At 35.9% G+C, this 16141-nt stretch overlaps 1 protein-coding gene across 8 annotated transcripts in view; it reads left to right on the plus strand.

The window, feature by feature from the left end:
* The window catches only part of TRPC4 (transient receptor potential cation channel subfamily C member 4), a 242286-nt gene that overhangs the window by 95331 nt on the left and 130814 nt on the right, over positions 1-16141 (plus strand). For all 8 annotated transcript variants that reach the window (XM_056125957.1, XM_056125958.1, XM_056125956.1 and 5 more), the window contains exon 3: positions 13938-14456. In XM_056125957.1, coding sequence (XP_055981932.1) covers positions 13938-14456 — 519 coding nt within the window. The remainder of the gene's footprint in view (positions 1-13937; positions 14457-16141) is intronic.

The raw sequence follows: 16141 nt of genomic DNA on the forward strand, positions 1-16141 counted from the left end.
AAGGGACTATAAAAGCACAATTTCCAGGAAAAGTTTCTATATTTCTTTACTTGATTTTAACTGATATAAGTACATGTTTATTAGTTCCCCAAATCAGATTATAAAATGTACCATCAAGCTAAAAAAAATATGAGCCACCATGTTCTTTGATTTTTTTTTGTGTGTGTATAACTATATAGTATAATGACAAAATGCTACGTTTAGATTGCTATGTTACTGTTATATTCCGGTCATTATAGATCTTACTCAGTAAAGCAAAGATGAGAAAAGGTTCCTTTTTTTTTTTACAACGTTTTTGTTTCCTCTAGGATTTAGCTCTTATGTTTCTTTTATTGGGCTATGAGAGATGAAGAATTAATCCCTGTTTTTTTGGAAAATATTTCTTCACTCTGACATAAAATATATCAGAACATTATAGAGTATATTAGAATATTATATAATAAATAAAATAATATAATAAATGTAACTTGCCTCTAATGTGATATATAGGCACATTAAAATAGAAGCTATTAAGTTACATAGCCGCTTGCTGCTGAAGTAAAAAATAATGAATTTTTTCTTATCTCTCATAGTTTAGTTCACTACTAAAGGAATTCAAAGGAAGAAAGAAAAATAAAAACCCATTCTTGCCCTTCACTTCTGTATTTCTCAATACCCACTAAAATAATCTAGGTTACCTTTTCTTTGTTTGTGGACAGAAAAAAGCAGTCATTTCATTAGTGGAAGTATAGTTACTCATCATTTTTCTCTTGCCTAGAAAGCTGTTACATGGATGATGTGACTGATAATATATATATATTTTTTCATACTTTTAAGCTCTCAATTCCTAGAACTTTTCCAAATATTATTTCTGCTATTTTTATACAGTCTCAGGGAAGTTCTAAAAAATGTTATTTCAGCATAATGCCTCAATTTTACAACCGAACTTTAATTTAAAATGACCGTTTTTGTGACCGAATCTTTTCGAGATACCAATTTATCACGTAGTAGTAATAAAACATATTATCTTCACTTAATTTGTTCATTATTTTTAATGAAATATTTCACCCTTTAATATGTTAGCTCATGTGATTACTAATACATAAATATAAAGACATTTGATATTTGATTTGGATTGTTTAAATTTTTTTTTCATATTTTCGTATTGCACTTTCCTCTCCTATGAATAATAATACATATCAGGGAATAAATTGCACTCCAAAACCATATCAGTCTTAATTTATTAGACTGGCCACATATTCTATATATATATATATATTTTAGCATTAAGTAAAAGTTATCAAATAGGTTAGTAGATGGTTGGTTATAGCAATTAAAAAAATCATCACCATTTAATGCTTTCAATTTAGGTATAAATTCTGATTACATCATATTCACATGAAATATTTTTAATACTGCCAAAAAATTAACTTAGGGTACTAGGAAGACAGTGTGGAGTTAAGGGTTTGTTTTTTGTATGTATCCGACTTGGTCCAATTCCCAGCATTACATACAGTCCCTGAGTGCAGAACCAGAAGTTAGCCATGAGAATTGTACATGTGGCCAACCCCATTACCATCCTAAAGAAATTTTCTTGTAATATGTATGTGTGTGGGGTGCCTATATTTAATATATTAAATTTTCTCTGAAACTACATTGCTCCATAGAATTGTAATGGGATACAATATTGCATTCTGAGCAGTATATATATATATGTATATATATATAGAGAGAGAGACACTATGGGAGTTAAGCTGAAATTTATTTTTTTTCACTTAGATATTCACAAAATTAAGATAATAAGGATATATAACTAGTTTATTTTGTTGTTGTTGTCATTTATTTTGTTGGGGGGGGACAGGCAGTGGTACTTAGTTGTTTGCACCTAATTCTGCACTCAGGGAACATTCCTTACAAGCTCAGGGCACCATGTGGGATGCTGGGATTGAACCTTGATTAGCAGTGTGCAAGGCAAGCTCCCTACCTACTACACCATCTCTCCAATCCAAAAGAGTGATTTTTAAATGTGCAGATGAAAAAGACAGGCTTACTTTTACAATGAGATTCTCAAAATTTACTACAATTGTGTTTTTTTCTGTAAAGGGAAATTTAAGACCATTAAATAAAAATTCTATTAATACTAAATAGGTGACCTAAAATTGTAAAAAGAATATAATTAATTTTATGTATTCATACTAAGATATATTTTTTAACCTTGCTTTTTCACCAATCACTATAAAAATCCAATTAAAGATTCCCAAAAACTGTATAATTTTGTTTAACCTGTTGTTCATATATATGTATTGGACATGGTATGTCTCCGTGGCTTGAAGTGTTGGTGTTTGTTTTACCTTTTGCTGTAGTCATTTATTGGCCATTTGGATTCCCATCCATCATTTCGTATCAGCATGCTTTCAGAATTATTAGTAGTGTTTGCTGCGTCTCTTATAACCAACAAAGAAATCCGGTGGAGTTTTTTGACAGACTGTGACCTAAGAAAGCTCCTTGAATGACATTTCCACTTGTAACATAGACTTGATTTAAGGATTTTTTTTTCCCAAGCATGGCTTTCATTAGCTCTGTTTTCAGGGATAAGTCCTGATAGTGCTCAGGAGATCAGCTCTGGTGCCAGGGATTAAACCAGGGTCAACCGCATTCAAGACAGGCACCTAAACCCCTCTGCTGGTTCTCTGGCCCTGGAATTTAATTTCTGAAAACAGCATGCAGTTGGCATAATAGACTGGTGAGATACTGTTGCTTACATTTTCACATTCCTCATATTTTCAATTTTCACCAAAATAGGTTAACATATGAGGACTCCTGTTATGTCTCTAGATTTCTGCCATTCATGTTCATTCAACCTGGTGGACATGATCTGATACTCTATTTCTCTTAGGTCTAAGAATTTCAGGCCACTTGAAAAAATATAGGTAAGATTGATAATGTCTATCCAAACAAACAAAACTGAGAAAAACTTTCCTGGCTGATTTTGAAATCATGAGGTTTTGCATAACTATATAAATTTTCATGTATTTATATAATTTATATTGATATTGATTTATACATGTATAATACAAAGTGAAGACTAGCTGTGATTTTGTTTCTATAAGATTTGTTTTATTACAAAATAAGGCATCTAATAATTTAATAGCATATATTCCTTCATAAACTTACAACAAAATCATAAAGTGTAAAATATGTGTAAAAGAGAAAGTTGTAAAACACAACCAAAATTGATAAAAAATAATGCTATTTAATACTGAATATGAAATCAACTAAAGGAAAAGAAGTAAATTATGAAATTCTAGCAGTACAATAAAACTAACACTTTGTATCTGGTGGAACTGAATACATTCGGAAATGCAATTTAGCAAAATCAAAGTAGAGAAAGACTCATTTATTCATTCATTCTTTCATGTTTTCAAAATGGAAAGATATAAATAAGCTATAGTACATTTAAAATTAAATTGTTATTCATTAAAATAATGTATAAGACGCTGCACTCTCAAACAATGACTATAACAATACCACTAGAATTGCATAAATTATGATTGTTTAAATGTGTTCTGCATAATACATCTCTTGTGAAAAATGTAAATTTTCACATAGTCAGAAGTTTCTGATATTAATAGGAAAACTGATATTTAAACTACCTAAAAACCTGTGTAGATGCTTTTATTGCTGACAATCACTCTCCTATATTGGTGACCTGTTCTAATGATCTGTGAATAGTCAACACTGAGCAATGATAAAGGGTATAAAGAATAAAATATTCTATTACATAATATTTTAGATATTACCTAATTGTTAACTTTTTAATACTGTCTTGACAAAAGTTAAAACTTGAGAAAATCTATTGAATAGATATTAGTATGTTTAGACATATCTATGTGAAGCCTACCATTTAATTTAATGCTCAACCTTTCACAAATACAGCACTTACAAAATTTAGTATAACCTTAGTATCATGAAAAGAGCAAGAAATGAAAAAAAGACAAATTATATCTCATCACACTTAAATGTATGAACACAAAATCTTAATCATATGCTAGGAAAAATGCCATGATCATTTTCTACTATATAAGAGACATTACTATAAATAGGTCTTCGGCTGGCTGGTCTTGGAGGTCTTCGGCTGCTGGAGCCCTGGTCGGGAAGGGGAGGAAAGCTCAACCCGCTCCCCTCCAAGGGGCCTCGAAGAGGGCAGCCAGGCGCGGGGGCAGGAGACTGCACTGTTCTCTTCTGGGAGCTGGTTTTTATATTCTCTAGGTCTTGGCCGTTGATGGGATTACACGGCGCTAGGGGGCCAATTGGTGGGTGTGACCCCCACCTACTGGAATTTGGAGGATCTGGGTGGAGGATGCCCGGTCCCAATCCGAGTAGGCTTGGAGATCTCGGCCCCGGAACCAGCGTGGCTTTGTCCCTCTGCCTTCATGTGTGCGGAGAGTGACCTCAGCATGGTGGTGGCTGGTCCTGGAGGTCTTCGGCTCAACCGAAAGCGTGGGGGCAGGAGACTGCCGAAGACCTCTAAGACCAGCCACCACCATGCTGAGACCACTCTCCGCACACATAAAAGTACTGGCAGAGGGACAAAGCCATGCGGGTTCCGGGGGCCAAGATCTCCTAGCCTACTTGGATTGGGGCCGGGCATCCTCCATCCAGATCCTCCAAATTCCAGTCGGCAGGGGTCACACCCACCAACTGGCCCCCTGGCGCCGTGAAATCCCATCAACGGCCAAGACCCAGAGACTATAAAAAGCAGCTCCCGAAACCGCACGGCCGAGTGACGTCTTATTATAACATCTTATTATCTCATTCCTACTTTGGACAAACTGGCAGGCTAACAAATGTAGCCCGCCCACACGACAGAGTCTGGCACACTCCCTGTGGCGTAGCCAATACGCCAAATACCAGTAACATTGATGGGTCTCATTCTCCTAAAGAGCCTTGAATGTAATCTCAGGGGTAGGATGAAGGTGACGTTACTGGGGCCTGCTCGAGGCAATCGACAAATAACTATATATAGATTAAGAAGGAAATATAAGTGATGATCCCAATGAATACTGATAATGGATATTTCATAATATTTAATCCATTTATAATAAGAAGATTCCAAGAAAAATAGAACTGGTAGAAAAAAATCTTTCTTTAAATTGATTAGTAAATTCTACAAGAATCCTATTTGTTTTGTTACTTTTAATAGTAAAATTTTATAAGAATTTGTTTTTAAGAATTTTCTTTATTGCTTCTCTATGCAATTCCTTGCTGAAACCCTACTTTAAATAACAAAAAAGTGAAAATAGAGGAAATAAAGAATGGAAAGGATAAGCAGTGAATTGAGATATTTTTCTACGTATAAAGTTGTAATTTAAATATATTTTATGTGAGAATAGCATATTTTAAAAGTCACTAGGTGGAACATTAATATAGAATACAAATGAATTTCACTTATTAATCAGAATTGGTCTGAGCATTATTAACACTAAGTTCAGTAAGTTAGAATTTTAAATTGTGTATGGATATATATCTTTGTTGCACTTATAGGCTCAATAATACTATTAATAGACTTTCTGTCTCCCATTCCAATATCACACCTACTACCATTGTGTTAATGTCTTTTACCAGTGTCTCAAGGTCTTCCACCTACCCACACCACCTTATTGGCAAGCTCTGTTCAGCAGACAGCTGTCAAGACAAGTCTTTTACCATGCTTTATGAGAGCTATCATAATGTATTTGTCCCTCACCCTATCTTCACTCATTATGTCACCCTCTAGTCCCATATATATTTATATGAACTATATCAATATATATAGTCCTATGTATATAAATATATAGACATATATATGGGCTGGAGCGATATCACAGTGGGTAGGGTGTTTGCCATGCATGCGGCCGACCCCGGTTCGATTCCTCTGTCATTCTCGAAGAGCCCGGCAAGCTACCAGGAGTATTCCACCTGCACGACAGAGCCTGGCAAGTTCCCAGTGTCATATTCGATATGACAAAAAACAGTAACAGCAAGTCTCACAATGGAGACGTTACTGGTGCCCACTCAAGCAAATCAATGAACAATGGGAGGACAGTGATAAGTACTACAGTTCTATCTGTATGTACACCTATTAAAAGTTATTTTCAATAGAAAAACTTAAAACTTCTAAGCTATGTTTGACTGGATATGAGCAGTATTAAAAAGAAAATGAGAGAAAACATTAAAAGCCCATTAATTTAAATTAAAATACTACTCTTAAAACATCTCTCATACCACATTGCCTTGCCCATTATTGACTCTTTCATATCAGAGCTGACGTTTTGTAAACCTCCAACCATAGTTATTAGGTATCTTCCATTTGTTTAAGTATATTCCAGTTGTATAAGTAGACTTCCATTACCTAAAAAATTTGACCTCAGATCTATGATTATACTGACCAATTCTCTAGATGTATGCATGGGTAATCCTAGAATTGCTTTCTTCTCTTAACCTCGTTTTCTTCTTTTCATATATTTACTTCTTTGCATCCATGTCTATGCAAAGGATTGCTATTATCACTAATAAAATTACCTTTAAGGTGAAATTTTCCTCCATTTACTTATCTCCTACCTATACTCTAACCTTTTTAAAACAATGCCTTTCCTCTCATGATCACTTTCTTTATTACATTTAATACTCATTTCCAAAACTTATTTTTACCCTTTGAAATCTTATATAGCAATATTCCATTTGTTGTTTGCATTGTACCAACTTCTTCAGAGAGCTGAAGAAAAACATATTTTCACTCTAAAAGTGTGTACTCGGGGCTGGAGTGATAGCACAACGGGTAGGGTATTTGCCTTGCACGTGCCGACCCGGGTTCAATGACTCATAAAAGGTGGCCATATGGTACAACCAATAAGCAGCCAGCCTAGATACTTATCTTAGTATTCCAAAATTTCATACTCCCTTGGTTTTCTTCTACTATGCTATTTTCTCAGTTTCCTTTACTACTGTCAATTATGTTCTATGTCTTTGCCTCTCTGTTTTTCTTAGAATGAAAGTCAAATGAGGGCAGTGATTGTTTTTGTTCCATTTGACCAATTCTCTAGATGTATGCATGGGTAATCCTAGAATTGCTTTCTTCTCTTAACCTAGTTTCCTTCTTGTCATATATTTACTTCTTTGCATTCATGTCTATGCAAAGGATTGCTATCATCACTAATAAAATTACCTTTAGAATTGCTGTGTTCTCAAAAGTTTGAAGAGTCTCCGCCATAAAATGTGCATCCAAAATATTTTTTTAAAAGGAACTATTGACATCTTTTGTTTCTTTTTTTGCAAATTTCTATTCCTTTAAAATATCTTTTTTTTAGGTACTTGCTTCACAATACTGCCAAACGACAGGGTTTCCTGCACCCAATGCCCTAATATTGTCTTTTCTCTAGGGGAAAAAAATTAAGATAAAATCAGATAATAGCTTTGGTAGCTATTTATTATTATTTTTTTTTTATTTTACTGAATCACCGTAAGATAGTTACAAGCTTTCATGTTTGGGTTATAACCACACAATGATCAAACACCCATCCCTCCCCCAGTGCACATTCCCCACCACCAATATCCCCAGTATAACCCCCGTTTCCCACCCTCCCCCTGTCTCCATGGCAGACATGATTCCCCATAATCTCTCTCTACTTTTGGACACTATGGTTTGCAATACAGACACTGAGAGGTTATCATGTTTTGTGCTTTATCTACTGTCTGCACACATCTCCCATCCCAACCGATTCCTCCAGCCATCTTTTTCTTGGTGTTCCCTTCTCTATTCCAGCTGCCTTCTCCCCTTTTCTCATGAGATGGGCTTCCAACAATGGAGCAATCTATCTGTCCCATGTATCTACTATCGTCAGGTGTCAGCCTCATGTTATGTTGTTTTATACTCCACAAATGAGTGCAGTCCTTCTATGTCTGTCCCTCTTTTTCTGACTCATTTCACTTAGCATGATATTCTTCATGTCTATCCATTTATAACTGCATCCAAAATATTACTCAGTGAATGGTGGAAAGATTCTAACAAATATAGTCTATTATTAGCAAAAGGTAATAGAAAAAAATGGGGAGTATAGAATGAGAATATTGGGCTTAGATTTGACCTCTGGGAAATAACAAGTTTCAAGGAGTGAGTGGATAATGATGAAGGTAGTGGTGATAACTATTCAAAAATTAATTATGTTATATCATGTTTAGAAAAAAAGAATAGAAAAAACAGTGAAAAATACAGACAATTGTATATTCATCATACTTCAATCCTTAGGGAACACTATGAGGTAAAGGCTATGTATACATTTTTAGATAATAAAATTGAACTTTGAAGGGGTTGTTAAATAAAGTTACCAAAGATGCAGACTATTAGGGTAGAGTTGATGTTGGCCTATATATTACCATCTAAATGATAAAATCATGAAAAAAGGTAATATAGTCATAGATTCTTAGTTCCCCTCGTAAAGGAACTAGAAACGAATACTGTCAAATGAAATTAAAGCTAGAACACTGATCAGATCTAATGTGTAATTCTTGTAAAATTAAGCTTAAATTTAGAGCATTCACCACATTTTCAACAAATAAAATTTCTCACTTAGATATTATCTGATAGTGTAACAGATAAATTAAAATAAATTTTTAGAATAGAAGTAACATCTCTGTGTTAAACAATAAAGGGAATACTGATGATAGGAATCTAATTACTTGAGAGATTTAACCTAGTCCAAATTGGCAATGATTTAAAGTTTCTGTTTGTTTGATGTCTCCTTAGGACTTGCAATAGATTTCTTTGGTTCTTCTTCCAAGTCATAAATAATATTTAATCCTTATTATTTATAGAATATATTATAGCACATAATAAATAGCATATGGCATCATTAGAGATACACAGCTAAAGTTTTCAGGAACACAAAGTATGTATACCAAACTTTGACATCTATAATTACAAAACTGACTCGCAAGAAAATTATCTTCTGCCTTTCACATGAATCAAATACTATAATTGGGACTGTGTTTATGTGAGTAGAGACAAATGAATCAGGCAAAATTGAATAACAGAGGTTTCTGCTCTTTTTCCTAACAATCTTAGATTTGTCACATAACACTAGTACTTTCTTGCTATTTTGTGATTTATAGATTAGAGTATACTTCACATTTATTTTCAACACAATCCTCTGAGAATTAACTCAGAGAAGACAATATATATACATGTTTTATTCAGTTCATATTCTAGAATTAGAAGTACCTTGAATAAATATCCACATTTCAAAATGGATAAACAAATAATAAATTAGCCAGTCTTGTCATTTTCACGCAATTAAAAATGGTTAAGACTAGAGTTAATGCATATCTTTTTATGATGCCTGAGCTTTATCCAGGATGATACAGACAACTTACATACAAGTTAATCTATTGATTAAGAATTCAGATTATGGAATCAAAAACTGTGCATTTCTTTTGACCATAAGCAAGATTACTTGACTTCCCAAAGTCATATTCTCTTCTTTAATATAATTCTCCTCTTATTAAAAACATCCTTCAAGTATGATTTTTGAGGACTAAGATGAAGTATAAAAATTCTTTGTATAGGGTACCAAACACAATGTGTTTTACACATTAGTTATTGTTTGTGTCATTATCAGATTCCAAGCATATCTGCAATAATAATAGAAAGCACTGTCCTCCCGTTGTTCATCGATTGGCTCGAGTGGGCCCAGTAATGTCTCCATCGTGAGACTTCTTGTTACTGTGTTTGGCATATTGAATAAATCACGGCTAGCTTGCCAGACTTTGTCGTGCAGGCAAGATACTCTCAGTAGCTTGCCCGGCTCTCTGAGAGGGGCGGAGGAATCAAACCCGGCTTGGCCAGGCTGGCTCTGTGCAAGGCAAACGCCCTACTGCTGTGCTATTGCTCCAACCCACAGTAATAATATTGAGTTGAAATGATTCTTGACAAAGCCTTGTTCATTTGATTCATGTGTCATGGTTCTAAGATAATATGTTTTACCAGCATTGCATTACACTTTCAATATGCTTTGTACACTTATTCAAGTTAATATAAACTTAATCTCTTAACATATATATATACAGAGAGAGAGAGAGAGAGAGAGAGAGAGAGAGAGAGAGAGAAGTGATTTGAATTACACCTGGAAGTTCTCAGGGATTATCCCAGGGTCACTCCTGGTAGTGCTTGGGGATCATAAGTGGTACCAAGATCCATATATGCCTTACTACATTTACCATGTATCTATACCTTTATCCAATGTTTTACTCTATGTATTATTATAGATATTTCCCCAAATTTCTGAAACGTTCCCTCACAAAACCTCAGTCTCTCCCTTGTCCTCTGTCTCTTTCTCTCTCTCCCCCACCCTTTCCTTGCTCTTCCTATTTCTGATAACTATTCCTATCTCTGGTGATTTTAGGACTCTTAAAAACCATGTAATATTCTACTTTTTAATGAAGGTGAATGAATTTTTAATTTCAAAAATAATGCTTTCTTTTTCTTTTCAAAAATCATGAGTCTCCTAACATTACTCCTAGAAATCAATTGTTGGTTAGTGCTTCACCATTAAAATGTTCATGTCTTTCAAATCCAATTTAATTAGATCTGGATAGCATCTTAGCCTAGAAATCAATAGACAAAAATCAAGGGTATCTGTAAATTAGGATGGAGAACTTACATTGCTTTTCTGCAAACTTCCACATAATAATGTGTAATTTTCTTTATGAATTTAGAAAAATAAATTTATATGCAGTTCTATGTCTCTGTAATGATGATGGAGATATTTTGCTATCATATTGTATCTCAATATTTATATATTTACAACTTAAATATTAATATTTTTTCATGGAGCGATAGCACAGTGAGTAGAGCGTTTGCCTTGCATGTAGGCAACCCAGGTTCGATTTCTCCGTCCCTCCCGGAGAGCCCAGCAAGCCACCGAGAATATCCTGCCCTCATGGCAGAGCCTGGCACGCTCCCCATGGCATATTTGATATGCCAAAAACAGTAACAAGTCTCACAATGGAAATGTTACTGGTGCTCGCTCGAGCAAGTCGATGAACAATCTGAGGACAGTGCTACAGTGCTACAGAATAGATAGGTATATATATTAACAATGTTACATATTTTAAAATATATTTTAATATTTTACATGTGGCTGAAGCGATAGCACAGCGGTAGGGCGTTCGCCTTACACGCAGCCAACATGGCCGACCTGAGTTCGATTCCTCCGCCCCTCTCGGAGAGCCCGGCAAGCTACCGAGAGTATTCGATATGCCAGACACAGTAACAACAAAGTCTCCAATGGAGACGTTACTGGGCCCGCTCGAGCAAATCGACCATCAACGGGAGGGCCTTTACCTTTACCTTTACCTTATTTTACATGTATAATATATGTATATATACAATATATATAATTTATGTTTATATTTAGAAATATTATTTCTGGCTAAGAAGTACAAAAACTGTTACAATTTTCAAGTGAGCCACAATGTGCCAGCATACAAGATCCCCAGATTTTAGTCAGATATTCAATCAAATATATCTGGATTTCAATGTGAGGACCCAAAGATATGTTACTGAGGTTGGAGTAGTAGAACAACAGTTAAGACGCTTGTACACAGCGGGCTCAGTTTGATCCCAGCATCTCATATGGTCCCTTGAGCAGTGTCAGGAGTAATTTTTGAATGTAGAGCCAGGAGTAACTCCTGAGCATTTCCATATGTGGCCCCTAAACAAAAAGCAAACAAACAAACATGCAAAAACCAAAAATATGGTATAATGGCCCTGAAGTGCTGTGGATTACATCGTCTACCCCAACAGTGCATGAAGGCCCCAAGGCCAAACAGTGGTATTTGGAAGAGCATTGCAAATCTCATGCCCTTAACCCATGAGCTCCCTCTGGTCCTTTGTCAATTCTTTCTTAGATATTCATTCATTCATTCATTCATTCATTCACTCACTCATTCATAGAGCAACCTCTTGTTTTTATACAATTTTTATGTGTATTAAATTTTTAACTTTTAAATACCTGATGTTAGAAATAAACTTTTTAAGTCTAACTCTACATTGGAACTCCTTTATGCTTGAAGTAAAAACACAAGTAATCTGAATATGTGAGAGAAACATGTTTAATAGGATTGTTAAAAATATATAGTTGTTTTATATTTTAGAAGAAACATCAAAAGTTCACGATCACAGTCACGACCATCCTGTTGTTTGTCAATTGCCTTGAGCAGGCCCCAGTAACGTCTCCTTCGTCCTAGCCCTGAGATATTTTTAAGAAGTGCCATATTAAAGGCTCTTCCAGGGTTAGGAGAATGAGACCCATCATTTTTACTGGTATTTGGCATATTGGGTACACCACGGGGAGTTTGCCAGACTCTGCCGTGTGGACAAGTTACATTCGGTAGCCTGCCATTTTGTCCAAAGTAAGAATGAGATAATAAGGTGTTTCTGGGAGCTGGGTTTTATTGTCTCTGGGTCTTGGCCGTTGATGGGATTACACGACGCCAGGGGGCCAGTTGGTGGGTGTGCCCCTGCCTACTGGAATTTGGAGGATCTGGGTGAAGGATTCTCAGCCCCGATCCGAGCAGGCTTGGAGATCTCAGCCCCGGGACCCGCATGCCTTTGTTCCTCTGCCGGTACCTTCATACGTGTGGAGAGTGGTCTCAGCATGGTGGTGGCTGATTCTGGAGGTCTTTGGCTGCCGGAGCCCTGGTCGGGGCAGGGAGGGAAACTCAACCCGCTCCCCTCCAAGGGGCCCAGGCGAGGACAGCCAGGCGCAGGGGCAGGAGACTCTGTGCTGTTCTCTTCCAGGAGCTGGGTTTTATAGTCTCTGGGTCTTGGCCGTTGATGGGATTACATGGTGCCAGGGGACCAGTTGGTGGGTGTGATCCCTGCCTACTGGAATTTGGAGGATCTGGGTGGAAAATGCTCAGCCTTGATCCGAGCAGGTTTGGAGATGTCAGCCCTGGGACCCACATCAAAAGTTAAAAAGACGAAATTAAAATTTTAACAAATTTTTATTAAAACTCTTGAAAAAATCTCATAAAAATTTTATCATGCTGTCACTGGATACAAAAAGTGTTCAGAATCAAAATCTTCATCTTAGAAGGAATATTCTTTTGAATATAGTAGAGACATAAAGAAACTTTGACAAAGTAATATACCTAAGAGTAGAGCTAGGTTTTATCATGGATCTATTTAATATTAATAATTAGAATACACCAAATTATAATCTGTATGCCAACTCTTTAGTCAAATTGTACAACTAACTTTAACAAACACTGATTTTATCGAAATAAATGTTTGTGAATTGAATGTAGATCTCTCCATGATAAATTTTTCTTCTGCAGTTTCCTAGGTCAATATTGTTAGCTGAAAAGTATATAATTCATTGATGGAAATATATTTAGGTAAAATTCCATTTCTTAAATATTGTTGTTTATTCTTGGGCCACACTCAGTAATACTCAGGGATTGCTTCTGATTCTGACCTCAAGCGTCACTCCTGGCAGATTCAGGGAAACAATGTACAATTCTGCGGATCTATCCTGCATCAGCTATGTGCATGGCAAGCACCCTGCCAGCTGTACTACCTCTTCAGTCCCCTCACTTTCTAATTTTTAAATGACTTGTGTTGATTGTTGTTAAGTTAACTATGGTCCCAATGTACTTCCAGGAAAGTTCACTGAGCATAGAAACAGGAGTAAGCCCTGAGTACTGCCCAGTGTGACTCAAAAATCCAAACTACAGTAATGGCATACTATATTGGAAAGCTGTCCAGTCTAGTATTGTTTTGTCTCTTTTCAGGTGGGAAGCGCATATATTTCCAACAAGAAAACTTGCAGATTTCTGAAGCTGGTTCAACAATGCTATTAACATTCAAAGCCCCTAACAACTGAATAAATATTCATAGCATCTCTGTTTTCTTTTACTAGGTGCCTCCCATACTTCTTGATAAGCAATTCTCTGAATTCACTCCGGACATTACACCAATCATTTTGGCAGCCCATACAAATAATTATGAGATAATAAAACTTTTAGTCCAGAAAGGAGTTTCTGTACCCCGACCCCATGAAGTCCGCTGTAACTGTGTTGAATGTGTCTCCAGTTCTGATGTGGACAGTCTTCGTCACTCACGCTCCCGACTGAATATCTACAAGGCCTTGGCCAGTCCGTCTCTCATAGCACTGTCAAGCGAAGATCCTTTTCTTACAGCCTTTCAGTTGAGTTGGGAGCTTCAAGAACTTAGTAAAGTGGAAAATGAATTCAAGTCAGAATATGAGGAGCTGTCACGGCAGTGCAAACAGTTTGCTAAGGACCTACTGGATCAGACAAGAAGTTCCAGAGAACTGGAAATCATTCTTAATTACCGAGATGACAATAGTCTCATAGAAGAGCAAAGTGGAAATGATCTTGCAAGACTGAAACTGGCAATCAAGTACCGTCAAAAAGAGGTGAGTGTTGCCAGTTTATCCATCATCATGCCAGAGCATTTCATCACAGTGGAGAAACTCAATTCTTTTCAGGTTTGGAGCATTTTCTATTTGAATATAAGTGGATGCTCATGAATACTTTTGCTAGGTAATAATAATGAATCACACTTTAGGTGATAATAGTTTAATAACTGATTATTTTTGGGATATCTGTGTTAAAACAGACATATTTATTGTGGAATAGTGGGAAAACAGTGATTTTTCTAATATCCAGACTGAGGATTCTGATTCTGTCATCTGTAGGTCCAACTGAGTTGGAGAATCATAGAGATCTCTAAGCTTCATTTGTCCCTTCTGCTTAAGGAGTTAATATTTATAATATTTAATTACATGAGTAGTTATGAAGATTTTTATGAATATGTAAAATGTGTGACTGCATATGAAGAGTTCCAGTAAATTACAATACATAATACAATATATTATTAGTAATTATTAATAAAGTAAAAGTAATTTAACAGAAGAGTAAAGAGCTAAGTCTTCTCATGTCTGGCTTTGTTTCTTATTTAACAAGAATAAGATGTTAAAAATATAAATGTAGATAACAAATTTCTCATAGATTCTGTTTATAATCTTTTTAAAATCTGTTCATAAATTTTAAAGTATTACATAAGCAAACTCGTATATAGTATATTTATCTTCCAGCATAATTGTCTTCTGTTTCAAATCTGAATGGTTCTTAAAAATATTTCTTCTATATTTAGAAAATGTTGGTCTCTGTTCACTAATAAAAAAGTTGAATGGAATTGAATAATATCATGAAGAGACTTTAGCCAGAAACAATGAACAGATACCCGATGATCTCACTCCTCTGTAATGTATATAAACAAATAAGACATGAATATGGATAGCATTAATTGGTAATACACCTTAGGTACTCTGATATATACCTAAAAATACCAGATTTTGCGATGGGCTGGAAGTAACACAAGGGCATAGGTGCAGATATAGAGCATGTTGGTCATGGTAAAGTGAGGTAACAGTGTATGCCAAACCACAACTATTAGTCATTAAAAAGTAGGGTAATACAGTCGAAGTGACATCTGCACTTGTTTGTTCATTGCAGCACTATTTACAATAGCCAGAATCTGGAAAAAACCTGAGTGCCTGAGAACAGATAACTGGTTAAAGAAATTTTGGTATATCTACACAATGGAGTACTATGTAGTTGTTAGAAAAGATGAAGTCATGAAATTTACATACAAGTGGTACTACATGGAAAGTATCATGCTAAGCGAAGTGAGTGAGAAAGAAAGGGATAGACATAGATCGCATTCATCTGGGGAACATAAAGTAACAAAATAGGAGACTAACACCCAAGAATCACCGAGATTAGAACCAGGAGGTTTACTCCATGGTTTGGAGGCCAGCCACACATGCTATGGGAAAAGGGAGCTCAGCTATTGAAGGGAACACCAAATAAAGAGTATTGGGAGGATCCTCCCAGGATGGGAGATACATGCTGAAAGTAGACTATAGGCCAAACATGATTGCCATTCAATGCCTCTTTTGCAAACCACAGCACCCAAAAGGAGAGAGAGAACAAAAGGGAATACACTGCCACAGAGGCAGGGTGGGATGGGGGAGGTTGGGGGTGGGAGGGATAGTGGGATCCATCGTGGTGGAAGTTGGGCACTGGTGGAGGGGTG

Source organism: Sorex fumeus, unplaced genomic scaffold (genome assembly GCF_029834395.1).
Source record: "Sorex fumeus unplaced genomic scaffold, SorFum_2.1 ptg000061l, whole genome shotgun sequence".
NCBI classification, from domain to species: Eukaryota; Metazoa; Chordata; class Mammalia; order Eulipotyphla; family Soricidae; genus Sorex; species Sorex fumeus.